The sequence below is a fragment of the Diplotaxodon limnothrissa genome, linkage group LG22 (genome assembly GCF_057381915.1).
Source record: "Diplotaxodon limnothrissa isolate DT_005_m linkage group LG22, D_limnothrissa_male_GT1.1, whole genome shotgun sequence".
NCBI lineage: Eukaryota > Metazoa > Chordata > Actinopteri > Cichliformes > Cichlidae > Diplotaxodon > Diplotaxodon limnothrissa.
Genome location: NC_140616.1, coordinates 9,053,860 through 9,078,977, shown reverse-complemented (window position 1 = coordinate 9,078,977; position 25,118 = coordinate 9,053,860). Strand labels below are relative to the sequence as shown.

At 40.5% G+C, this 25,118-nt stretch overlaps 1 protein-coding gene across 1 annotated transcript; it reads left to right on the top strand.

Moving 5' to 3' along the window:
• Positions 1 to 1,602: 1,602 nt before the first annotated feature.
• ago3b (argonaute RISC catalytic component 3b) lies at positions 1,603 to 24,912 on the top strand. Its single transcript, XM_085346999.1, has 20 exons — positions 1,603 to 1,714; positions 1,885 to 2,176; positions 7,952 to 8,123; positions 8,294 to 8,414; positions 9,330 to 9,538; positions 11,451 to 11,587; positions 14,545 to 14,679; positions 14,845 to 14,932; positions 15,029 to 15,176; positions 16,507 to 16,626; positions 16,716 to 16,838; positions 18,874 to 19,007; positions 19,271 to 19,455; positions 19,653 to 19,812; positions 21,041 to 21,131; positions 21,810 to 22,004; positions 22,300 to 22,434; positions 23,041 to 23,142; positions 23,557 to 23,756; positions 24,135 to 24,912. The coding sequence occupies exons 2-20, from the start codon at positions 2,158 to 2,160 to the stop codon at positions 24,241 to 24,243; spliced, it is 2,583 nt and encodes an 860-aa protein (XP_085203125.1). The 5' UTR covers positions 1,603 to 1,714; positions 1,885 to 2,157; the 3' UTR covers positions 24,244 to 24,912.
• Positions 24,913 to 25,118: the final 206 nt, after the last annotated feature.

The following is a 25,118-nucleotide window of genomic DNA, read 5'->3' as shown; positions in this document are numbered from 1 at the left end:
AATACCTGAGCAAACAGGTCAAGCCACGGAAAATTACGACAGCTAAAATGCAAATAGAATACGTCTTACTTATAAACCTGACGTACATACTTTAGAAAAAAGTTTCACGGATGTGACGTTACTGCCTACAGATGGTATTTCCTGATGGATTTCCCTCAGTGGAGGAGGAGAGGAGGGACTAAGAGCTTTGTCAAGTTAGACTCAATGAAACAGTGGAAATCCTACAAATTATCCTGTTTGCTTTATATGGTTCAAAATTCTAGCTTACTGTTAAAGTATAATGTTAAAAATATATATTAACAATCACGACAGGTAGAATTTTTACCACTCTTCATTACAATGTTGCTTCAGCTCATTGAGGTTTGCAGGCATTCATTTCTGCACAACTCTCTTAAGATCTGATCACAGCAATTTGCTTATTGCAACACCTTTCCTTTCTGTTTCAGTTATTCTGCTGCAGATTTGCTGTTGTGTGGAGGACAGATGGCCTCGTGTAAAATACTTTTGTATACAGTTTATGGTTGACAGGTTCTATGGCTGCAGAACAAGGCCAAATCCTCAACCTTCCACCACCATGCTTAATAGTTGGTATGAGGTTGTTCCAGAGGTCTTGTGCTTTGTTTAGGTGCAACTTAGCAAACTGATGGTATGTCTTTAGAGAGGAAAGGCATCTTTTCATCTTGTTTGTCTTTTTTAAAAATATACCATTTTAGCAGACAAAAAACAAAGGAAACTAAAAGTTTCTCTTTGAACACTAGTGATATTTGAAACTTAATTTGAAGGTGCTAATCATATTGTTAACATGCACTAGCTATGCCCTACAATCTATGTGGTGGATCAAATGTTCAATAAAGGATAGTAAGATGTGATATATAGTGGATTAGAAGCAGAAAATTGCAGAAAATGAAAATGCTATTCAACGTACAATACAGAAAAAAATGTTACTTTGTGTTTTAAGTTTTGATATAGCTTTTCAGTTAGCACCACTTTCTCAAAAGAACCAACAACTACACACTGTTGAAAAACTGTCACTTCTTCCTGTCTCTAATTCCCTGCACCTGTGCCCTTTGTGCCTTCCTTAATTAGGTCTCAGCTAGTCAATATTAGACACATCAAAACTGGCAATAATACAGGTCTTTTGGGCGACACTGTTGAAAAGAATGTGTTCTTAATGACTACCTGATTAAATAGAGTTAAGACTGACTCACTGCACCATCATGTGATATAAGCATTATGTGAAGGTGCAGCCTGACCCTAGTTCAGCCTCAGTTGGTTAACGCAATACACTGACCTTCTGGACTCAGCAGTTTTTTGAGAAGTAATTTTGAAAAGTTTTAAACTGAGTGTTTTTACGTATATTACTTGTGTAAGTTTCTGTAACATGAGTTTCATGAATTTTAGCCTGTGTGTATGTTTTTTTTTTTTAAAGAATGAGTCCCAATGTTTGTAACACATAATACAAATAAGAAGAGGAGGAAGAAGACTTGAATAAGTATTTTGTTTTGAAAGAATATCCCGGAAGTTGCTATGTCTCGTACCCGTTAGCGTTCCCTTAAGTATGACAGAGGGCGGCGTAAGAGCAGATTTCAGACCGGTTTATCGCCGACGCTGAGGAGGACGCCGAGGTAGAGAGCCTCTTATATTTGTTTGAAAAAAGTTGAAATCGGGATTGTCACGTTAAACAGACTTGACAGTAAACTCAGCAGTCGAGCAGGTAAATATTAATGTCAATCTCGGGTTGCCATTTAGCTGTTAGTTGTCGCTGGCTAAAGCTAACTAACGTCGTTAGCTTACACACAGTTGCTAACGCTACCGTAGACATTTCACCAACTTCGTGTCTTAAAAAAAAGCTTAACACCGATAATAATTCTGCTCTTATTTCAGTTACAACGCCAAAGTCCGGAGTTAAGACATTTCATTCAACTTTAATCTGCCAGTTTATGTAGGTCAGGTGTAGTGGGGAGACAAGAAGACTTCTAACCGACGGGACAGCGAAGCGGCCCGGTTCGACTTCACCGAACGAAGCCGGGGAGAAGATATCACGAACGGCGGAGCTTGGCTGATGCGTGCGGGGCCAGCGGAACCACACTGAACATTTTAATCTACGAGGATTATTGATCATAAAGTGCCGGTTCATCCGGACAGACACCCCCATGAATGGAAATCGGAACAACAGGTGGGATCCCGGACTAACTAACCACCGTGCCTAAATGTGCTAATGTGGTGTTCAGGTGCTGCCGAGTTATTTTGAGCCCGTATGTGGTACTTCTCATACATTTAACATTACAGGTTTTTGAATTAGGAGTTTTCCTTTAATCAATTTGGTGTCATACGTTTTTGTTTGTTTTTGTTTGTTTTTTTGTTTTTAAAGTGTTCAGGTTATCATACAGAAAAAAAGCTCAGTGGTGTCTGTTCCCAGAGATTACCGGTCAGTTGAGCGCCTTGCACAAGGGAGACATTTGACCTCGTGGTTTTCTACCAGTTTTTCTTAGACTGGGTTTGAACCCCAAGCATAACCAAGGAGTTGCTGTTGCCTAAGCCTGAAAAATGTTGTATTAACAAACCCTTAAAGGCAAACTTAGCCCCTTAGTATTTGCGTGTTTGCCCCCAAACCAGTCTCACGGGTTTCTTTTTTGACTGTGTAGGTTGTCAAAAGCAGGTGGTGATGCCACCAGGTGTGCTTGAAGACTGGGAGGGAGGGGGTATGTCCCATCCATCCATCCACCCACCCACACTGCTGCCATAGTTACTCAGCCTACTGAATGCTGTCTTTGTTAATTATGAATCAGATAGGCATGGAGGGTCATAAATCAATTTACTTTTTGCCAGGGGTAGCAGTTTCTGTGTTAATGATTGTGTTGGGAAAAGTCCAGTGGTGGACTGGGAGGGACGAGGTATAGATGTTGACTGGTTCATTGAAGCTGACCCATACTTTCTCCATCCCCTTTACCCGTTTCAGATTTGGGCCTTTTTCAAGCCTGAAAAGTTTTAACAATAAACTTTTTCACTTCAGCGTGTCTGTCTGTTTTCAGACATACCGGCACTACTTTTTTCTCTTTTGCCAGGGCACCATTGTAAATACACTGCTGTGAAAAAGTATTTGTTCCCTTAATGATTTCATATTTTTTTTGGTCATGTTTTCAGGTTTGGGTGTTTCAACTCATCAAACAAATTCTGATATTAGATTAAGAGAACCCGAGTAAAGATAAATTGCAGGTTTGAAATTATTGAATTTATTAAAGTAAAACCATCCATTACCACAGAGTAATGGGCTGTGCCACCCTTGGCAGTGAGAACTGCAATCATGTATTTTCCATAACTGGCAATGACTCTTTCAAAATTTGACTCATTCTTCTTTACGGGGTTGTCTTAACTCATGATTGCAGGGCTTCTAAGAATGAATGCCTGTTTTTAAGTTCATGCCAGTGCATGTCGATCAGATTTAAGCACGAACTCTGACTTTAAGGTCACTCCAAAACCTTCATGTTTGTGGTTGGTGTTTGTTTTTGTTTTTTTTGTAGAGTCTTTCAGTGTTGGATTTGCTGGTGTACTTTGCACATTCTCCTTCAGCATTTTGTTAGAGCAGAATTAATGGATTCAGAATTCAATTATGGCAAGTCATCAAAGTCCTGAAGTAGCAATGGTAGTAAAGGGTGGTAAATGTAAGACGAGCTCAGCAGTGGTTCTTTTCTTAGAACTCTCCCATGGATGCCATTTTTGCCCAGTATTTTGTTGTTGGTTGTTGTGGTTGGTGGTTGTTTTTGTTGTTCTGGGATCTGTGACCTCCTGGGTGAGTCATTGATGTGCTCTTAAAACAGAGAAAACCTGGAACCATTGTGAACCTATTTGCAGTTAATGGAGTGGTTCACTGGAGTCTCAAAGACTGATAAATGTCATTGACTTTATACAGCACCTTAAGCTGTAAGCGGCACAACCCCAGCTCAGCTTCAGTTTATAATTTTTCTATTTATTTATTAATTTTTGTAATGCAGTACACAGATATTTTGGAAGTGAAGTTATTGTGGTTCTCTCATATCCTGTTTAGACTTCATTCTGGAAAGTTTGTTTTTTTTTTTTGTTTTTTTTTAATAAGTTAAACACAGGAAGTATCTGTTTATTTCCTTCAGTAAGCAAGGCTCTGTAATACAATGCAAATTTTATTATACCCAGGATCTTTGTTTTGACTTTGCTTAACCAAACATAAGCAGTCAAGATAAATGATCACACAAAGGTGAATATCAACTGCATGACTGACTGCATGCATGCACGTCTTTATAGGTTGCGTATCCCAAATCCTTCACTCTGCATAGGCTATGCTATGCAAACAGAAGCATGGCAACATGAAATTCACTTTAGTCTGAAAAAGTGCTACTATATTGGTCTAATTGAAGTGTATTTTAAGAAAAAATGGCAAGATCTTTTGTCAACAGATTTGAGTGTCGCAGCTCCATTTTTAAGACAGAATTATTCATATGGCATTGAATTTCTGTTTAAAAGTTTGCAATACTGTTAAGTCCTAGTCTTTCATCTGCTTCTCTTGGGAGTGTGTATATTAAGGGTTTTAGAATAATAAAATTTTAATTGTTTGCAGCTAGTATGAAAATCACAGAATAATGTTGCTTCAGAGAATGTATTTCTTACCAAGGCTCATCAGGAAAATGACAAACTTTAGATGCTCTATAAAGAAATGTTTGACTCCCTTGCATTCCCTCAGAAGAGGTCTTAATGGTGATGCTACTTTTCATAGAATTGATTGGCCAGTAGTTGGTAATTTGTCACGCACTGATCTCTAATCTTTAACATAATCTGCTCTGGTGCAGGGTTATATTTGCAGAGCTGGTAACCATGCCAATGTATTTGTAACAATAAAAACTGAGGCTGAAGTTATCCTGCGGTAATCCTGCTTTCAGTTTTCCCCTCATTAGAGCTGTGATGTTGAGTGTGATGGTAATAAGATGTTTGAACAATTCATACCTATTTATTAACTTGAGAATGAGACATTAAAAAGAGTTCATCTTCAGATTTTATTTTTTCTGCACGTGAGGATTGACTCAGCTTTGCCTATTAAATTCTACTTGATGATCATACTTTGCCTGCTTAATTAAGCAGATTATATTCACACCACAACTATTTAAACACTTGTGTCCTATAAAGTTAAGGAGATTAAACCAACACTTGCTTTATTATTCCAGGATGCACTTTAAAACTTTTAGCTTCCAGTGTTGGTGCTGTGGTGGCTGTACAGTATCTCATCAGTGGAGTTCTTTTAAAATATGTGGGTTAACTACAGCCATGTGTGGGTGGCTGCTGGTTGTGTGGTGCATTTGTACATTGAAGCAGCCTGATAAGTGGTTATTAATCTCTCCATTGTTGCTCAGGCTAAAGTGAGCCTTTGTCTTTTTGGGACATTACTGGTGCAGTAGCTGCTGCCTGTCCTCTGGAAGTGCCAGTAATGGACATTTCAGTTCAACACTTGAAATCAACTCCAGATCTCTTATTTGCCTTAATTTTTCATAAGAATGCAAGGGAACAAAACAAAACTTGTCAGTCAATTGTCTAGTTACTTTCAAGTTTCTGAAAATGAGGGACTGTATTAAGATAATTAAATCCTAAAGATGCTTTTATTAAACCCCTTGAATTAAAGCTGTACATTAATGATATGTTGTTAGTTTATACCATCACAGTGCGCTTCAAAATCAAAGGGGCAACAATTACAAAGATTGTGACATTGTCCAAATACTCATGGAGCTAAATGTCAGCACTTCGGTTACAAAATCCATACTCCGAAGCTTGTTGGGCTGAAAGTTTCTGGGTAATTCCTAACTCAGAATGGAGCTTTTTGGAGAGGCGACTGCATGTAAGAACTTATTAGTCCAATAAACTACATATAAAAACCATGGAAAGTGATAGAAGAGTCCGATATCTGAATAGAAGTCTAATTATAATTATTATTTTTAGTTTTTGCCTTTAGCTGAACTAGAATTTCAGTTGATTAAACCAGACTGGTGGGGGGGGGATCTTAAAATATTTCGTAATTGTGATTTTCTTTAGTCAAAGACGAAAAACCTCTTTGATAGATGCTGGAAATTTATTTGAAAGCAGGAAAAACCCGGGTCATATACTCACACTGAAGACGAAAAGAAATTGCATTCATTTTTTTTTTTAAAACGGCACATATTTAAATTCACCCCCCCCCTTGTTTTTTTTGGGGGGGTTTTTTTGGTTATTTTTTTGTTTTTAATTTTTCACATCTAGTTTCGGTTAAGTGTAGTAATCCTTATCCTTGTGTTGAATAGACATATACCCAACTAGTGTTTTTATAAAAGCTTAAATAGAATACATGATTTTGACATTTTTGATCTTTTATTTTGCTATACTGATGGCTCTTAAATAGATAATGGGCACCCTGTTACCTGCCTGAGCTATCATATCTCTCAGGAAGAACCTTTTTTTTTTTTTTTCTCCTTCTTCATTGCAGCTCAGGGATAAATAAGGTAAATCCATGTTGGCCTGCTCTTCCCTCCTCCTGTCGGCACGGTTGTAGTTACCATGGAGAATTATGGCAGCATGGGTGCCGTCAACATGGGAATGGCACAAGGGAATAAAACAACCTGGGGTAACCATCATGCAGAAAGTGTATTGTTTTAGTCAATAATGCCTCCTTATCACACATTCAGATCCAGATGAGAGTTCAGAACCTGAAACAGTTTAACTTTTTCAACCCCCAGTTTCTCAGTTGCACTGATTTCATAGCCATAGTCCTCACTTCATCACTGTTGTAGAATTTCTTTTCTCTGATTCACACTTTCATTTCAGCAGCAACCAAGTGCTCAAAGTCTTGGTGCCTTTACAGCTTCAGCTGTGTATGTATGCGCAAACATTGTCTTGCGGATCCTCTGAGTCACTTTCGTGGAAATTGTGTGGTTGTGTGATGTCATTTTCATTTTCTTTTTTCTTTCGATGTGTATTTTCCAGTTTGGTATTTTATGAAAATTGATGTCAAATAAGCGTGGTGTGTCACTCGCCGCCTTCTCCTGTCTGGCAAAGGCCATGTCAGTCAGAAATCTGTGACCGCCAAGCTGGTCTTTATTTTAAAATGTCACCCAACTCTGTAACCTTTCCTACAGCCATTATCAGATTGATGTGGGAATCGCAGTGTTCGTCTGTGTCTTTCAGTTTTGTCGGTTTAAAATGAGGCAATGCTTAACATCCCTGACCATCAGAACTGGCTTACACTGTCTGCACTTTTCCTCCTTATTAACCACTTCCTTCCTTCAGTTTGCCTTTCTCTCTGTAAGGGTGCTCTACACTCGGTGGTACTGTGGTGCAGTGGTTGGCACTGTTGCCTCATAGCAAGAAGGAAGGTTGTTTTGAACCTCCTGGTAGGTGGGGGCCTTTCCTCCCCCTCGGTGTACTCCAGCATCCTCCCACAGTCTAAAGACATGCACATCTGGGTAATCGGTGATTCCACACTAGCCGTAGGTGTGAATGCAACATAGATTATGTGCTTTCGTACAAAGAATAAGTGCTGTATGAATTTACCGTACACTGAATACATTTGTGTATAAGAGCAAAAATTGAGAAGTGAGATTAGATTTACAGTAAATACTAGTCGGTAAAAGCTAAAACTCTGCTGTTGCTTAACATGTCCATAAAACTGTTTCCATTCCTTTGAGCTTTTTCTGCTGAAAATATAATTAACAAAATAAACAAATATAGATAAATGTAGACTAAAGTAATCCTGCAGCTTGGGAGTGACTTGGGGGTTACTGCAAAGGAAGGGTGTGTCTCTTTTGGACAGACACCGCTGTCAAATTGAAATAGCATCTTGATGGTTTTATTTCAGTTGTCTTGTAATGATTCATTGTATTAACTGCCCAAGGTTGTGGCCTCTTGGCTACTTTAATTTTGGAATAAAACAATAATTATAATTTTATTGTCACTGCTTTAGGAGCCGTTGAAGCCCAAGCGCTGTTCACATTGCCACGGCGACCGGGCTATGGCACCCTTGGAAAATCCATCAAGCTTCTGGCCAACTGTTTTCAGGTGGAAATCCCCAAGATTGATGTCTACCTGTATGAGGTGGACATTAAGCCTGATAAATGCCCGCGGCGGGTCAATAGGTAAGGGAAAATCCCCAAACTTATTTGGTAATTTGGCTCATATTTAACATTACTGTCTGTGTAGATTTTTACAGAAGAACTAACAGGACATTATTTACTTTTCCTTTGCATTTTACACCTACACTTTTATGCATACATTAATAGTGACGCTGCAGTGTGATCATTTGCAGGGAGGTAGTGGACTCCATGGTGCAGCATTTTAAGGTGACCATCTTTGGTGACCGGCTGCCAGTTTATGATGGGAAGAAGAGCCTCTACACTGTGAGCCCACTTCCTGTGGCCACTGGTGGGGTAAGAAACTAGATCCTCTGTGTGGTGTTGGTTTGTTTAGGTTGCACCTGTCAGCAGCTTCTTATCTATGATATTGATTTCTAGTGCCCGAGAGTTGAACTTGTCAGTACGCATTTGTATGTCTAAAACTCACCTGCTCAGGTGGTTCTTATTTTTGGTAACCAGAGTTTTAGTTCAGTTTTCACTTTTATTGATGTGAGCTTGAGTCTTTTATTTATTAATTAATGTAGGCATTATCAGAAGCAAAATGTAACAAATTGGAATTACAGAAATTGGAATGCAAATAAATTGTACTCCCAGCATCAAAGTAGGCAGTGTACACAAATGTGACCACTTTGATGAAAGGGTTAAATTTGAGCTAGTTTTAAATACACAAGTTTAGGTTTAGTTAACTCCAGCAACCTTTTACCCTGGACATGGGGTTATATCAAAGTATAAAGCTGTTTAACAGTTTAGAAATAAATTCCCCTCTTCATTTCTAATCTTGTTCACCTCCACTCAAGTCTTGGTCCCTCCCACCAAAGAGATGTGCAGAGAAAGCACGGAAAAGAAGTCAAATTGAAACTTGCTTGCATAAAGCGATGTCAGTTAAATATGACGCCTGACTCAGATGTTATCTGATTGGTTTTAGCCTGCTATTGGATTTAATGTTGTCGAATAAGCACATCATGTTCACTTTTATGCTTAGGCCCACTTTTGATGAAATTCATAAAGTGCTCCAATGTGACATGATTGTACAGATAGTTTTTATTCACACACACAAATTAAGGGCAAAAAGTTTGATCATCATAAATAAGTCATATTTTGTAGAGTCCTAGAAGTTTTTGTCTTTTAATTGAGAAATGAGAACTCAACACTTGGTACCACTGATTAAGTATAACCCCTGTATCATTTTTTTTCTCTTTTCTTAAACAGGTTGATCTGGATGTCACCCTGCCAGGTGAAGGTGGGAAGGACCGACCTTTTAAAGTCTCAATTAAATTTGTGTCATTAGTCAGCTGGCACATGCTACATGAAGTCTTGACAGGACGCGGAGCACCAGGGCCAATGGACCTGGATAAACCTCTGAGCACTAACCCTGTTCATGCTGTGGATGTTGTCCTTCGGCATCTGCCCTCCATGAAGTGAGTTTCTTGTCTTGCACATGTGTGAAGGTTTGTTTTGCTGATAAACACCTTTCTAAACTGAACAACTAGAAAATTATATGAAACATTTGTTCGAATTATTTAATGTTATTTCAAAATAACTGGCATTGATGTCTACTGTTTAGCAAGTGTCTTCAATTGGAAACATTCAATTGGAAACTTCCTGGATATTAAGTTGAAGCCTTTGTCTGAATTGTTCTATTTAATTTCTGAAGGATGATCTGGTTTAAAAATCCAGCAGATTATCTCTAAACTATTCTGCAGTTTACATATATAAGGTTATAGCATCATAAATTGCTCAATCCATCATGCTGTCCTCACCATCTTTGGTTAATTCCACCAAAGCACTTGAGCAAATGAAATGCTAAATTACATTCTGAATACAATAAGAATAAGTACACTTACCAAGCTCTTATGAAAACAAGTAGATTTACCTGCAACCTCACAGCTGAAACTGCTGCGAAGCTCAGCTGTGTACTCATGTCCTAACAATGTACTTTTTTCCCATTGACCTTGCTGATTGTAGGGCTGCACGATTTTGCATAAAATGAGAATCACGATTTTTTTTTGGCTTAGAATTGAGATCACGATTCTCTCGATTCTCTTTTCCAGTATAAATATTTATTGCACTTATTAACTGCACATCAACTTCGTAACAGTTGAAACTGAACATAAAAACAATAAACATAAAAACAACAAATGTCTTACGTTTTGTTGTTGCCGCAAAATGTTGTACTGCTTGAAATTCCGTCTCCACCGTTGCTCGACACTGCGTGTATAGAGCAGGTAGTGCAACAATAGAAAAATAGTTGCGGGACGGCACTGTGTAGCGTTTGTCTAGGGTGTTGATCATTTTCCTAAATCCCTCGTTTTGCACATTGTTGATGGGAGCCATATCTTTGGTCAGGTGATAAGTGATGGCCTCCGTAATTTCTTTGTGCCTTGGACGGGGGAAGCGCTGTATAAGGTTCCCGTTATTGATGTTTGGGTGGTTGACCGGGACGGATTTTCTCCTGTCACTTTCTCGTCATCCCTGACGTGTTCTCCGTCGTTTTTTCCCTGCTAATTTTAGCATCACACGTCACAAGGAAGAGTGAGCGCTTGTTTTCATGCAGATTACGTCCCGGGTCAAAATGCGGTGTCGTCGTCGTCTTTTTTTTTTTTTTTTTAAATCGTTGTCATTTGGAAATGAGATCGCACATAAGTATGAATCAAGATCGCGATCTTCTAACGATTAATCGTGCAGCCCTAGCTGATTGGCTCTTAGGGCTGTTCATTTGCCATCTTATTGCATAATTTAATCATAGATTTCGTTCATTTGTCCTATTTCTGTCAGAATGTCTTTGCTTCTTGTTTGCCATTACTCTGTTGCATTTTACATTTAAGTGATTAAAAACTGTAAAGGCTAAATAATGTAATCTGAATTAAACATGTGAGTAGTGTCTTTGTTAGTTAATTCTCAAGTCAGGAAATATGATCCAAAGATGCTCGCATCCTGGAGATATACAGCTCCCTTAATTTATTATGCAGCATTTCAACCACAACAGAGTTGCACATTTCATGTATTGCATTTCATCTACAATACCTCAGGTAGATGTATTTTTAGATTAGTAGATGACCCCACTGGGATTTGAATTTGACATGCAGAGATGGATTAAAAGCATCTTTTTATGTAATCTACCTTGGGATGTGTCATTTGGTGAATCCATTAACCAAAATAACTTTCAGTAACATGAACACAAACCCTCTGAGCCTCCTGTGGTTTGAGACATGAAACTCATGGCTTGTTTTGCTGTACCCAGTGAACTCCACAGGGAATGTCGCTTCCTATCACAGTAAGTGTAATTTCTGTTCCCTGCTTACCTCTGCGTGTCCTCTACATCGTCACCAGGTACACCCCTGTTGGAAGATCCTTCTTCTCCTCCCCAAAGGACTATGACCATCCACTAGGTGGAGGAAGAGAAGTTTGGTTCGGCTTCCATCAGTCAGTACGGCCAGCCATGTGGAAGATGATGCTAAATATTGATGGTAAGGATGGTGAAAGCAGGAACATTGCACCTTAGAACACACATTGCACCTTAGAACACACATTGCACCTTAGAACACACATGCATCAACACTACAATGAGCGGGTGGAGGGAGGTTTGGAGTCTTCTCTCACCCCCATTCTCTGCGGCCTACTGGAGCGGGGGGGCTAGGAGGAGTGGGCCGTCCGACTGCGGTCTGGGGGCCTCCCTGCTGCTGCGGAGTCGGGGCGGTCTGCCTCTCCCCACCGCAGTGAAAAGGGTAACACCACCTGGGTCTGGGTGCAGTCCCCCCCTCCAGGGGCAAGGGTACCTAGACCCGGTTAGTAGAGTACGCTTGGGGAGTGTGATCGTGTATACAGCGTCCCTTTATGTCTGTCTCCACGTCGGTTGAGTGTGAAGTACATATGAGAGCATGAGGGTGGGAATGGATGTTTGTGTCTGTGTGTGCCTGTATGTCTGTGTCTATATGTCAGGTTGGGTATCAGACGCCACCTCTCTGGGGACATCTCGGGCCCTCCAAGGTTTGGAGGCCTATCTCCACCCACCACCACTTCCCCTGCCGGTGGCGGACTCCCTCAGGTATCGGTGCGTTGGTGGTTCTTTGTATCTGGGGGTGGGCGTCCGGGTACACACCGGCTCACTCCTTGGCGGCCGCTTATTGGGGCTCGCTCGGGCCACTTCGGAGGTGGGGTGCCCCCAGGCCTCTCGACCTGGGGCTCGGTCACTCAGGCACAGCTGGCTGCCGGCGGAGCTCACGGGCGCGTCACTGCAACTCCCCCTGGCTTCTGCTCCGCGGCTGCTGAATGAGCTCTCATCTGGGACTCTCCTTAGCTCTTACTGGGACAGTGGCGCGGCTGCCCCTCTGTGGGTCTTCCTTGGTCTCTTGTGTTCTGGGGGCCTCTGGATGTCTGGAGTTTTGATCTCCTCCATACCTGCTTGATACCATAGAGGACAGGGCTGTGGCTCCCCACACTCTCTAGCAGATCATTACATGGAGAAACCTTTGGAATGCAAGCATGCTGATCCACACAGGTATGCACACAGGTGTACACATGGGTATTCACAGATGCGGACTACAGCTTTCTTGGCTGCTGCCTCAAAGCACACTGTGCGCTGTCTATCTTGCGTGCTGCACAATATCGTTTATTATTTAGTAACTATTGATATCTATGACTAGCTAGTTTATTGTGATGGTGCTTTTTTTTTTTTTTTTTTTTTTTTATTATTATGTTGCTCTTTGTTGTTTGCTGTCTCCCCTGTTTTTTTTGTTTTTCTTTCTCTCCATACAGGTGACCCAGGAGGTTTTTTTTTTTGTTTTGTTTTGTTTGTTTTTTTTTTCTCTCTTCCCCCCCTTCTCACAGTCTCTTCTCCCCTTTGGTTTTCTTTCTTCCTCTCCCCCTCTTTCTTTCATTCTTTCCCCCTGTCCTATTAAAAAAAAAAAGAAAAAAAAAAAAAAAGAAAAGGATGAACTGAAGCTCCGCCATCACGTGATGTCACATGCTGCTGTTTCTGATGTCACTTCCAAAAAGAGAAAAAAAAAAAAAAAAAAAAAGAAAGCAGGAACATTTAAAAGGAATGCATGTAGTGAATACGCATATGCTTTCTTGCCCAGATTAGGATGACATGATTGTTACTGTGTGTGCACTAAACTTAACTACTACTAGTTAATCTGTACAAAAGTAAAGGTCTTAAAATTTTTACAAGTTTTACCATTTTTCTCTTTTCTGAGTTTTTTCAGCTGTCTTCTTTTTAGTCACACAGACTTGGAGACAGATTAGCAGGTTGGGGAATGGCTGCCAACCAGTTACTCAAAGAAAATATGATTCCTGATTGGTTGTGAGTGGGCGCTAAATGGTGCAGGCAGTCATTAGATGAAACTAGTTGCTTTATGATTACTTTGGTCACCAGCAGATTGCTGCGGTTGCCCATAGTTTGCGTGGAGGATGCAATTTATGGACCAACGCGTTTGGAAGTTTCACTGCAGTGCAGTAGTGGAACCTCATAATGTGACAGAGGCTAAGAATGTTTGCCTTCAGAGTAAAAGTTGCATCTTATTGCTGAATTATTTCAAAAGGTATGTCTATTGCTTTGATGACAAATGTTCTGTTTTCAGTTTCCGTCACACTTTCAGGAATTTATCACAGTGTGGGTAGTTCGTGAGTGTTGGCAAGCAAATTGGTGTCTTCATGCATTCGGTGGGCAACCAGAGCAATCTGCTAGCAACCAAAGCCATCACAAGAAGGTTTTTGCTGCTGTACTCTCTCTGCAAATGATTTCGGAGACTGCCAGCAACCACTCGCCAGTCAGGGAATTAATTCTGCCTTCCCCTTAGTCACCTATCCATAACCAGTCAGTGATCCCTGCCACGTTGAAAGGCCACACTGACTGGTCTCTAGACCTGTTTGACTTATAAGCAGGTTTGCAAATTCCTGTAAACTTCAGTTTGATTTTAATTCTTCTAGTTGAATTCTTCATGTTAATTGGTAAGCTTTGGATGTTTTGTGTTACATTTCATTACATTTGGAAAGGTCTTCTGAGTGTATGCACATTAACTTACGTATTATAATTCTTTTTTTGGCACGATAGTAAAAGCACAAAACTGTAACTTTTAATGTCATTAGGAAATTTTGGGAAAAGCAGACATTTCAGTATTTGTTACTGTTTTGTCACAACAAAATCCAGAATGTGCTACAGCTCTTGGTGTCCAGCTGTTTAATGACTTATAATCAAATTCAGATTTCCCTTTTTGTCTTAATCAAAGCCTCTAAACCAATTCGGCATGTCTTGGCTGTCTACATAAGGCTTCACCATTCTTATATTGATCTGATTTGTTGTTGTGGCACTGGTCAAAGTTGCAACAATTAGATTTTCCCAAAAGTAACTTTTGGTTATGTGACTGAAAATGAATCTTTCTGGCCTACCATTTTGACTGTCCTAACTCATCTTGTGTTTTCTCAGTGTCAGCCACAGCTTTCTACAAAGCCCAGCCAGTCATTCAGTTCATGTGTGAGGTTCTGGACATTCACAACATTGACGAGCAGCCACGCCCTCTCACAGACTCCCACAGGGTCAAGTTCACCAAAGAGATCAAAGGTACATCACAGAGGAGTGACAGCCTCTGCTTGTTTTTTATCACAGTGTCACAGTAATAACATTTTGTTTATTGCTGCAGATAATTTAAGATCGTGTATGTAATTGAGGTATCAGTAGTTCCACTGTTGGGGGGGAGCTAACTGCTTATCATTTAAATCTTTACAGGTCTTAAAGTGGAAGTGACACACTGTGGAACCATGCGTAGGAAGTACAGAGTCTGCAATGTAACACGGCGCCCTGCCAGCCTCCAGACGTACGTTTCCATATTGCTCCCCCAGTAGATGTTAACTCGCACTCAAAGCTGTTGCTGGCTTACAATAACACATTCTTGTTACTTTCAAATCCTCAGATTTCCATTGCAGCTTGAGAACGGTCAAACAGTTGAGCGCACAGTGGCTCAGTACTTCAGAGAGAAGTACAATCTGCAGCTGAAATATCCCCACCTGCCTTGTCTGCAGGTGGGACAGGAACAGAAACACACCTACTTGCCTCTAGAGGTAAGAACTAATGTTGATCGTAGGAGTTTGCCCTAAAACCCTAAAAGAACAGTCTCTGGATTTTAAATCATTAGAGGTTACTTGCTACTGGGATTGAGAACAATGTGCATTTCTCGCTCTACAAAAGACAGTCGACACACGTTGATTCCTGAGGTCTAAATGAATTTTGTGACATGAATTCTTGGGACTGCGAGGTTTAAACCTGGCAGGGCCCTTCTATGGAGTTTCCATGAAGTTGGCATCTAAGAATGTTAGGTTAATGCTGCCTATGTTGGATGACGACACCCTATGAACACAGATTGTTAATCTCAAGTTTCACTTCCTGGTTAAATAAAGGTTTTAGAAAATGAGCTTTTTTCCGCATCTAGGGTCATAGGGTCGACTGTTTGGCCAGTAAGCTCACAATGATTGTGTTGGATTCATAACAAGAAACGCACTACATTAGTGGGGTTTTTTTGTTTTGTTTTTGTTTGTTTTTAAATGGCACTGACACATTATTTTTAACACTCAGAGCAGCGCACTACCAGTGAAACACTGCCATGTCCTCATCTGGCCTACTTGTTTTTGATTTATTGAACCTGGGCTCAGTTTGCATGTTACTACTCAATAGGTAGGTCATATTAAAAAAAATTAACCTACCTCATCTTGGGTAGCCTACCTTCATGTTTAACGTTTCAAGCCTTTAGTATTATAATACCAGAATCCTTGAATAAGTTTGGTCTATGACACTATGTGGCTCAAGCCACAGCTTCAACAAGCTCCACTGTCTCCTTTGAGAAGGATGGATGGTGTTAAGCAGCATTGGGCCTTCTCTTTTGTGTAAACTACCCTGGTTTGAGAACGGTTTCTTGATGATTAAGATCATACAGGAAAACTCAAAACTTGTAATAAGTCAGGACACTATCATTTTAACTGAAAGAATTTCCCAAATACAGGATTAATTAGGAGGGTTTGTTTTTTTTGTTGGTTTTTTGTTTGTTTGTTTGTTTGGGGGTGGGGGGGGGGTTGTGTTTTTTTTTGTTTTTTTTTTTTTTTGTTGTTGTTCTTACCATTATATCCATCTTGTGATGCTGTTTGTTTTCTCCTACTAATGGAAGTTTAGAAAGGGGTTCTTTTGAGTAGGTAGTTGGCTTGTTAAATACATGAAAATGTAAAATATAGCTTTACAAGTTGATTAAAATTTCACAGAAAAGATATAAATGTGAGATATGTAACTCCACTGCAGTCGGTCTACTGTAGTTTCCATTTTGTCAGTGACTCGTTTGGGTTCAATACCTTCCTGAGAAATGCAGCTGATTAACCGCTTCCACACTTTTGTTTTTACTTTCAGGTGTGCAACATTGTAGCAGGACAGCGCTGTATTAAAAAGCTAACAGACAACCAAACATCAACCATGATCAAAGCCACAGCCCGCTCTGCACCAGACAGACAAGAGGAGATTAGCAGGCTGGTGAGTGTCCTGTAGGCCAAAAGTAATGCAGCATGGGAGATTTAGTTTTTTGGTGTCTTTGAATAAATAGACTTTTGTCCCCTTCTTAGGTGCGGAGTGCAAACTATGACGCCGACCCGTTTGTCCAGGAGTTTCAGTTCCGTGTGCGAGATGAGATGGCTCAGGTGACGGGTCGAGTCCTGCCAGCCCCCATGCTGCAGTATGGTGGCAGGGTGAGCTCTGAACCCTTTATGGTACCTTCCCCTTTAAATCACGCTTCATACGCATGTGTGTGTCCTTCTACATGTCTCTGTGTGTGTTGCAGACAACAGGATTTCCTCCACTTAGCCACAGGAAGAGTTTTTGGGGGTTTTTTGGGTTTGTTTTTTTTTTTTTTTTTTTCAGTTTTATTGATACAGCGTCAAACCATAACAGTCGCCTCAAGGTGATTTATATTATTAAAAAACTCCAACAATTAAATGAGCCCCTATGAGCAAGAGCTTTAGTGACAGTAGGAATGAAAAACTCAAATTTAACAGGAACAAAACTTCAGAGGAACCAGGCTTAGGGAGGGGCGACTTGCTGATTCGACCGGTTTGGGGTGAGGGGAGGAAGACGGGACAAAAGACATCCTGTGGAAGAGAGACAGAGATTAATAAGAACCAATGATTAAATGCAGAGAGGTGTATTAACACATTGTGAGTTGGGAAAAGGATGACTGAATAAGAAATACTCAATGGACCATGGGAATCCCCCAGCAGCCTACACCTATTGCAGCATAACTGAGGATTCAGGGTCACCTGATCCAGCCCTAACTATATGTTTTATCAAAAAAAAGTTAAATCTAATCTTAAAAGTAGAGTGTGTCTGTCTCCTGAATCCAAACTGGACGCTGCTTTCGTAGAAGAGGGGCCTGAAATCTGAGGGGGAGAAACAACCTACACAACCAAAACAGTATGGTCTTATGGCGTGTTTGCAACAAACTAGAAGCACAGTTTTCCTTCAGCGCAGTTGCAGAAAGTATGTGTAATGAGGCAAATTTGCACCAGGAAATATCAGCAGAGATGAGGTTCAGCCAAAAAAAGTGCTTGCCGTTGCTTTGAGAAAACCAAGTGGCATCCTGGGATCGTCCTGATTCCACTGACAATCACAAATGGGGTACAATCTTTGTGGCACCTGTTAGCCTCTGCTTCACCTGGTTTCCTTTTGCTGCACTTGGGATCAGCTGTTTGAACCCTATCTATGCAGAGTCCAACACAGAAGCAGCAAAACCAGAAATGAAGCAAAATTGCCCCCTTTAGCACACCTTTGTGCTACTTTCAAGTTAAATAAACCTAAATTGAGGATGAAGAAAGGAGCTGACTGACAGAAAGCGTTCCCCAACATGTATTTCAGCCATGAGATTTCATATATGTGAAGGTGTTGGTGATTGTTTTTTGCAAATTGTGTATATTTTTTCATGTTAAAAAGATTTGTTCTTATGATTAAAAATGTGCAGTTATGCAACTCTCTCTCAAAGGTCAGTGTGCCGCATAGTCAGAATTATTACATGAAAAACATTTATAAAGCAGGTGAATTTCACTTCAGAACGGCTATGCCGTACCACATCATCCACAATAATACAACTCTAAATGTTTACATGATGTTTAAAAAAAAAAAAAGTTATCATCCATCCTTAACAAAGCACAATACTTTCCAAAATATCCACGAAATCTGTGGCTCTTGACACCAAAATTGTGTGAAAAGGAGGAGATGCTAGCAGGTGGAGATGTGCAACACAAAAGTAAATGAATTTAATTTACTAATTTCATTAAGTAAATGAATTAGCTAGTTTTCCTGTGGAGAAAACCCTGGGAGGAGAAATCATCTTTAATTTGCTTCCACTGTTCGACTACAAACTAATTCAGCTAACATTTTCTCATCTTTCTGAACATGTTTGTGATTTCTGTTTAATTACACCTTAACTCATGAATGCTGTTTAGGGAGATTATCTACACAGATAATGTTGATTTATTTTTAGTGGCTCTGTTTTGCATGTCAATCATAAAATTTTTTTCCCTTTGCATGTGCATGACGAAAGAAAGAATAAAAGCAGCAAAAATATTACCGTACTAAATAATGAGCCAATCACTCAGCCGATTAAGAAAACCAGCTGAGCTCCCACTAGCTGCTTACGTTTTATGAATCCATACATTGTCATTGTCCATGTATTATATTTGTTTGTGTGACTGCCAGCCCCAGCGGATCAACCCTACACTGTCATTGCAGAACCGCACAGTGGCCACACCCAGTCACGGGGTTTGGGACATGAGAGGGAAGCAGTTTCACACTGGAGTGGAGATCAAGATGTGGGCCATCGCCTGCTTTGCCACCCAGAGGCAGTGCAGAGAAGAGATCCTCAAGTGAGCTTGGTTTGGTTATTTATTTACAAAGTGGTTAAACTGTGAAACAGCACTTAGTGGATATACATATGTTAGACTTGCTTTAGAAGTTAATTTAGTAACAATTTGTTGTAGTTTCAAAAAGTAAACTGAAACAAAGTTTCATTGGTTATTTAAGGTATTTGATTTGTTCTATGGAGGTATAAGTTAAGTACGGATTGTTAATCTTCAGAACCATACTGCTCATTAAACTTTAATTCCCCCCCCCCCTCTTCTTCTTTCAGGAGCTTCACTGACCAGCTGCGGAAAATCTCAAAGGATGCTGGGATGCCTATCCAAGGCCAGCCCTGTTTCTGTAAATATGCCCAGGGAGCTGACAGCGTGGAGCCCATGTTTAGACACCTGAAGAACACCTACGCTGGACTACAGCTCATCATCGTGATCCTACCTGGCAAAACACCAGTCTATGGTACAAAGATCTTTTAATTTCTAAACCAAGTGTTGTTTAACAATAATATCTTTGTGTTCTAAAAAAAAAAAAAAAAAAAAAGAGATTTTGAAGTTAAACTCTATCGAAGCAGAAAATGGCTTTATATGTCTGACATATGATTATCAAGCATGCCTGCATAGAGTAAAAGGATGACTAATATTTCTGATTACCCACAGCTGAGGTGAAGCGGGTGGGTGACACCCTCCTCGGCATGGCCACCCAATGCGTCCAGGTGAAGAACGTAGTAAAAACGTCCCCTCAGACCCTCTCTAACCTCTGCCTCAAGATCAATGTCAAACTGGGAGGCATCAACAACATTCTGGTTCCACATCAGCGGTAAGCTCACAAAACTTCAAACTGAAATTAACAGACTTTGATGGTTTTTTGTTTGGTTTTTTTAAACACATTCTCACTGAAGTGCTTATATGCAGTGTTGGGGAGTAACGGAATACATGTACCGCCGTTACGTATTTAAAATACAAAATATGAGTAACTGTATTGCGTTTCAGGTACTGTTTAAAAAGGTGGTATTTAGAATACAGTTACTTTGTTGAAATAAATGGATTACACGGCGGTACTTTCCTGTTTCATATTGTGGCGGTCAGGACCATTTCGGTTTTGTTTGACAGTAGTTCCAGGCGGCAGCGTTGCGGTTGCCATCGTTACAGGGTGACGCTCTCGCTCTGCGTGTTTCCTGGGTGAGAGAGCGCCTTTTTGTTGTTGTTGTGCTAAGCTAATAGGCAGAATGCTACAGGTATCGCTCTAAAGAATGTAGCCTCATGGGCAGTGTAGTCCGTGCTGCAGGGAGAATGGACTGCCATACTCGTTATGTGTCTGTGAGCGCGAGGTGGGAGAAAAAGGGGAGTGGAAAGGTACGAGTTGTCATCGAGCAAAAACGGGAGCTGGAAGCATGTAAATGTAATAATAACCACTGCAGCCAAGAAGAGTGCCTGACGAGCCCAGTTGTAAGTAAGCTATTAAGACTCGACTGTACGCTGTGTTCGTGTTTTCCTCCGAAACAATAAGTTCTGTTGCAGCAGCCTTTCAAGGTCTCTCTCCCTCTCTCTCTCTCGCAAGAAAAGTTGACCCACACAACAAAGTAAAGCTATTTTTCGGCTACGAGCCCGACACGAACCGACCTATTAGCCAGAGGTCCCTTTACCTCCAGTAATAGTAATAAATCACACAGCAATAGTTCACGTAGTTGTAAAAATGCATGATAATATATTAAGCAATCCAAAGTATTCAGAATGCGTTACTCTCATTGAGTAACGTAATGAAATACGTTACAGAATACATTTTGGGGCATGTATTCTGTAATGGAATACATTTTAAAAGTAACCTTCCCAACACTGCTTATGACATTATGAGCTAGAAAAAGCTGTGAAATAAATGATTTACAATGTTTATTTGTTTCAAAGTTTAAAACTATGAAAACAGTTGGCGCTTTTTCTCCTCTGTTTTTCTCCTTGAGGTTTGTTTGCCAAAAATCGTTTGATCTGTGTCATTTCATGACACATTGGTTGGTAGATAATTTTTTTTTTTTCTTTTCTCTTACTTCCAGACCCACTGTGTTTCAGCAACCTATCATCTTCCTTGGGGCTGATGTCACTCATCCTCCTGCAGGAGATGGAAAGAAGCCATCTATTGCAGCGGTGAGTCGTCTCGTCAGGAAACATCTTTTTCCTGTTCTGGTTTCTTTCGTTTAAGAAACACTTATAAATTGCAACATATTCCCTCCTTAGCTGAACTGGAGGAAATTATTCATGTATTGGTGTCATCGTGCTTGGATTACTGTAATGCCCTGATTACCGGCTTGGATAAATCTTTTTAGGCAGTACAAAAGGCTGCAGCCAGGATATTAACTCACTCTATTAAGCAAGCTCACATTATTCCTATTTTTTATTTTTAATATTGACTCTCAGTAGCTCTTTGGATTTATTTTTAAATTCCTGTACTTGAATACAGAGCACTAAAGAGCATTTCACAGGCTCAGAGTGTTAGTTCCTCTTACAAGATTTAAGATTTGTGAGGTCAAGCTGCGACTACAGTCAGCTGACTGTGGGGACCTTTTAAAAAGCAATTAATCGTTGTTGTTGTTGTTGTTGTTGTTAATAGTGGTTTGAGTACTTGTTCTCGGGCTCATGTTTGCAGTGATGAGTCACAAAACAGGCCGAAATGTATCGGATAAATAGAAATGTTGTTGAAGATTATTTGCACTGTTGATACTATTTAATTGGCTAGGTTAAAGTATTACTTTTGAATTTTTAACAGAAAATGATGGCAGGGTTTTGTTTTTTGTATGTTTTTTGCAATTGTCTACACTCCTATAGGTGGTAGGCAGTATGGATGCCCACCCCTGCAGGTACTGTGCTACAGTGCGGGTCCAGAGGCCTAGACAGGAGGTCATCCAGGATTTGGCCTCTATGGTGAGAGAGCTCTTAATCCAGTTCTACAAGTCGACCCGCTACAAGCCAACAAGGATCATTTTCTACAGGGATGGAGTGTCAGAGGGCCAGTTCAGACAGGTACTTTAAAAAAAATATATATTGTTCAAGGCTTATTGTTAGTTTTCCTTTGGGTGGAAACTCTTTCAGGCACCACATAAACACCAATTTAACTTGTACACGAAGTTGTTTATTATTTGGTAAATAACACCAAAGAAATGCTGTTTATTTGTTATACCATGAATGTTTAACTAAAATTAGTAACAGGTAATGTGCACATCAGATACGAAGAATAAGTAATTTTTCCCCACTTGTATTGTAATAAGATTTTCTAAAATCTACTTTTTGAATGTGTACTGTATTATTTTGTGTTTAGGTGCTGTACTATGAGCTGCTGGCCATCAGGGAGGCATGCATCAGTCTCGAGAAGGAATACCAGCCCGGGATAACCTACATCGTCGTGCAGAAACGCCATCACACACGCCTGTTCTGCGCAGATCGCACTGAGCGGGTGAGAAATAAACTACCACTTCTCCCAATTGTCCCATTCCTCCGAGGAGTTAATTAGTTAGTCATATTAGAAACTTACTGTTTTTGTATAATGTGGTTAAAATCTGGAAACAATGGCCTGTAATGGTTAATGGAAAGCTGGATGGAAAAACAACCTGTAACTTTAAGTTAAAGGTACAGTGTGTAACCAGCTGATGATGTTTAGTCAAATCACTGTAAGGTGTCTGGAGACAGGAGGGTTGCATGTTTAATCTGCTGGCAATAAGTAATTGTGATAATACTGGAAAGAAATAGGAATGTTTATGCACGTTTTTGGTTATTAGAGCCCTGACTTCAGTTCAGGAGATCAGGCTTGAGGTGGAGGTGTGAGGGGGGAGGAGGAGGAGTACATAATCAGAGAGAGAGAGAGAGAGATGATGATGATGAAATTATAAATGTACAAATTGATCATATGTACTCTTGAAATAGATTTGGGATCTTTAAAAGATAAGATTAAAAGATGTAATTGGACACCAGTCAATGCATATTTGAAAAAGACTTGCTTTTGTAATAAATAAACTCAAATTATTTTCAACCAGTATATTGTTACGTTGTTTCTTCTTATAAGGTGGGACGAAGTGGAAACATTCCTGCTGGCACCACAGTGGACACAGACATCACCCACCCATACGAGTTTGACTTTTACCTCTGCAGTCACGCTGGAATCCAGGTAAGATTTTAAGGACAGACGCAAACTTTCAGGTGACTTTGTTTCAGCTTCACTTTAAGGCAATCTTGGAGCACGTCTCTCATTTGTGAAAAAAATAAATTATTTGGCTTGTGACGTGTTGATCAATCATTACTTGTTAATTACCAGAATTAATTTCCCTTTCTGCCACCTGTCAGTTAAACCTGGAATCTGCCTCTTTCACTCATGTTCATGTTTGAAGCATTTCCCTAAGAACTACACCTCTCACTCTACTGCGTAACTGAGACCTCAGCAGCTGTTGGAGAAGGGAACCCTGTTACTGTCAAACACACAGGCCTACCAGCTTCACCTAATTTTAGCCGCTCATTGTTTGCTGCCTCTCGCTGGAGCTGCTTTCTCTCCTGGGTGCGATTAACTCCGCTTTCCTCCCTCCAGGGTACCAGTCGTCCTTCTCACTACCACGTACTATGGGATGACAACTGTTTCACCGCTGACGATTTCCAGCTCCTCACTTACCAGTTGTGCCACACCTACGTCCGCTGCACACGCTCCGTGTCCATCCCAGCACCTGCCTACTATGCTCACCTTGTAGCCTTCCGCGCTCGCTACCACCTGGTCGACAAGGAGCATGACAGGTGGGGCCCGAATATTTTAATGTTTGTATTTGTGTTTTTCATGAAACCCCAGAGGACTTGAACTTCTAATGACTAATATTGCCTGTACCCTTCGAAAACAGTTTCATATGATCACCTTTTTGTTTCAGTCAATCCAAATTAGCATTAATATTTTGCTGTTATCTCTGTAGTAGTTTTTGTAGCTTGATGTAGGCCAATAGTATGACTTTTAATACAACAGCATATGTCGTCCAATATGGTGGTTAAACCGCATCAGTGAGGGTTAAATAATCATAGTACCATAGGTTTTCTGGGGGCTAACCATTTCAGGTATCTCTGTATACCTTTGTTATCCTTGTACTTATTTTTTTTAATAACTTTTTTTTTTTTTTGTCATAGTGCGGAGGGCAGCCATGTCTCAGGGCAGAGTAACGGCAGGGACCCCCAGGCTCTGGCCAAGGCTGTTCAGATCCACCACGACACACTGAGGACCATGTACTTCGCCTAAACACCCCTCCACTTCACTCCACCTCCCAGTTACTCAGCCAGTCTTAGTGCCCAACTTCCTCCTGATCCGGAGTGACTCTGTGCTGGCGCAGCTTTGCTGAAGCCAAACAACGACGACGGCTGTGTAGGAATGTCCTAGAGGAGTCCAGCCATGTTATGCTCCGGACCTCCATCTCATTCTCCCCGTGAGCCGTGTCCTCGCCTTCTGCATTTTACAGACACTCAGTTTTATTTTTATGGGATTATTTGGGGTTTTAAAGGATGGTGGAGCAGCCAGTAATCAAAAAAAAAATATTATTTTTGGTGCATTGGTGGTAGAATCACAGAGGACCTGACCTGCTTTGTAACCTCATGTTGAGCCTAATGTTCATGTTTGTTCTTTGGCTTTCTAGAGCCTGTCTGTGTTGTTTCTCTGAGCAAATGTGTGATCGACGTGGCAGCATGTTAGCTTTGGCACCTTTTGTAAATGGGCGGGCTGCCTTAGTGGTTTCTCTTCTGTCTCCCTTTAAGCCAGTTCTGTGTGGTTCCTCAGTCTGTCAGCCAGACAGTAAGCAGCATAACTTTGCACTCTACCAACACAGACACTGAATGAAATCTTCATTTTTCTAAGCAGAACCACGTACAGCCGTTTTGAGGCTTTGTCGCCTTATTGTGAGGCGAGGTGCATAAACAGAACTATATAAGATTCAAAGTCATTGCCATGAAATGGACTTTGTTCTTGTTTGTCTGACTATTTATGATTTTTCTTTTTCAACTTAAATTAAGAATAATTTACAGCAATAGTGTGTAGATGACCACAAACCTTTGGACTTTTCCCAGTTTTTACTTTTAAAGAGAGGGGAAAAAAAACTGACCGATTCAGTTGTGAAGAACTCC

Bases quoted from the DNA above. Each gene is read 5' to 3' on its own strand.
- ago3b (XM_085346999.1), top strand. The intron at 14,933-15,028 runs GTACGTTTCCAT...TCAAATCCTCAG, and splicing joins CGCCCTGCCAGCCTCCAGAC to ATTTCCATTGCAGCTTGAGA. The intron at 21,132-21,809 runs GTGAGTCGTCTC...ACACTCCTATAG, and splicing joins AGAAGCCATCTATTGCAGCG to GTGGTAGGCAGTATGGATGC.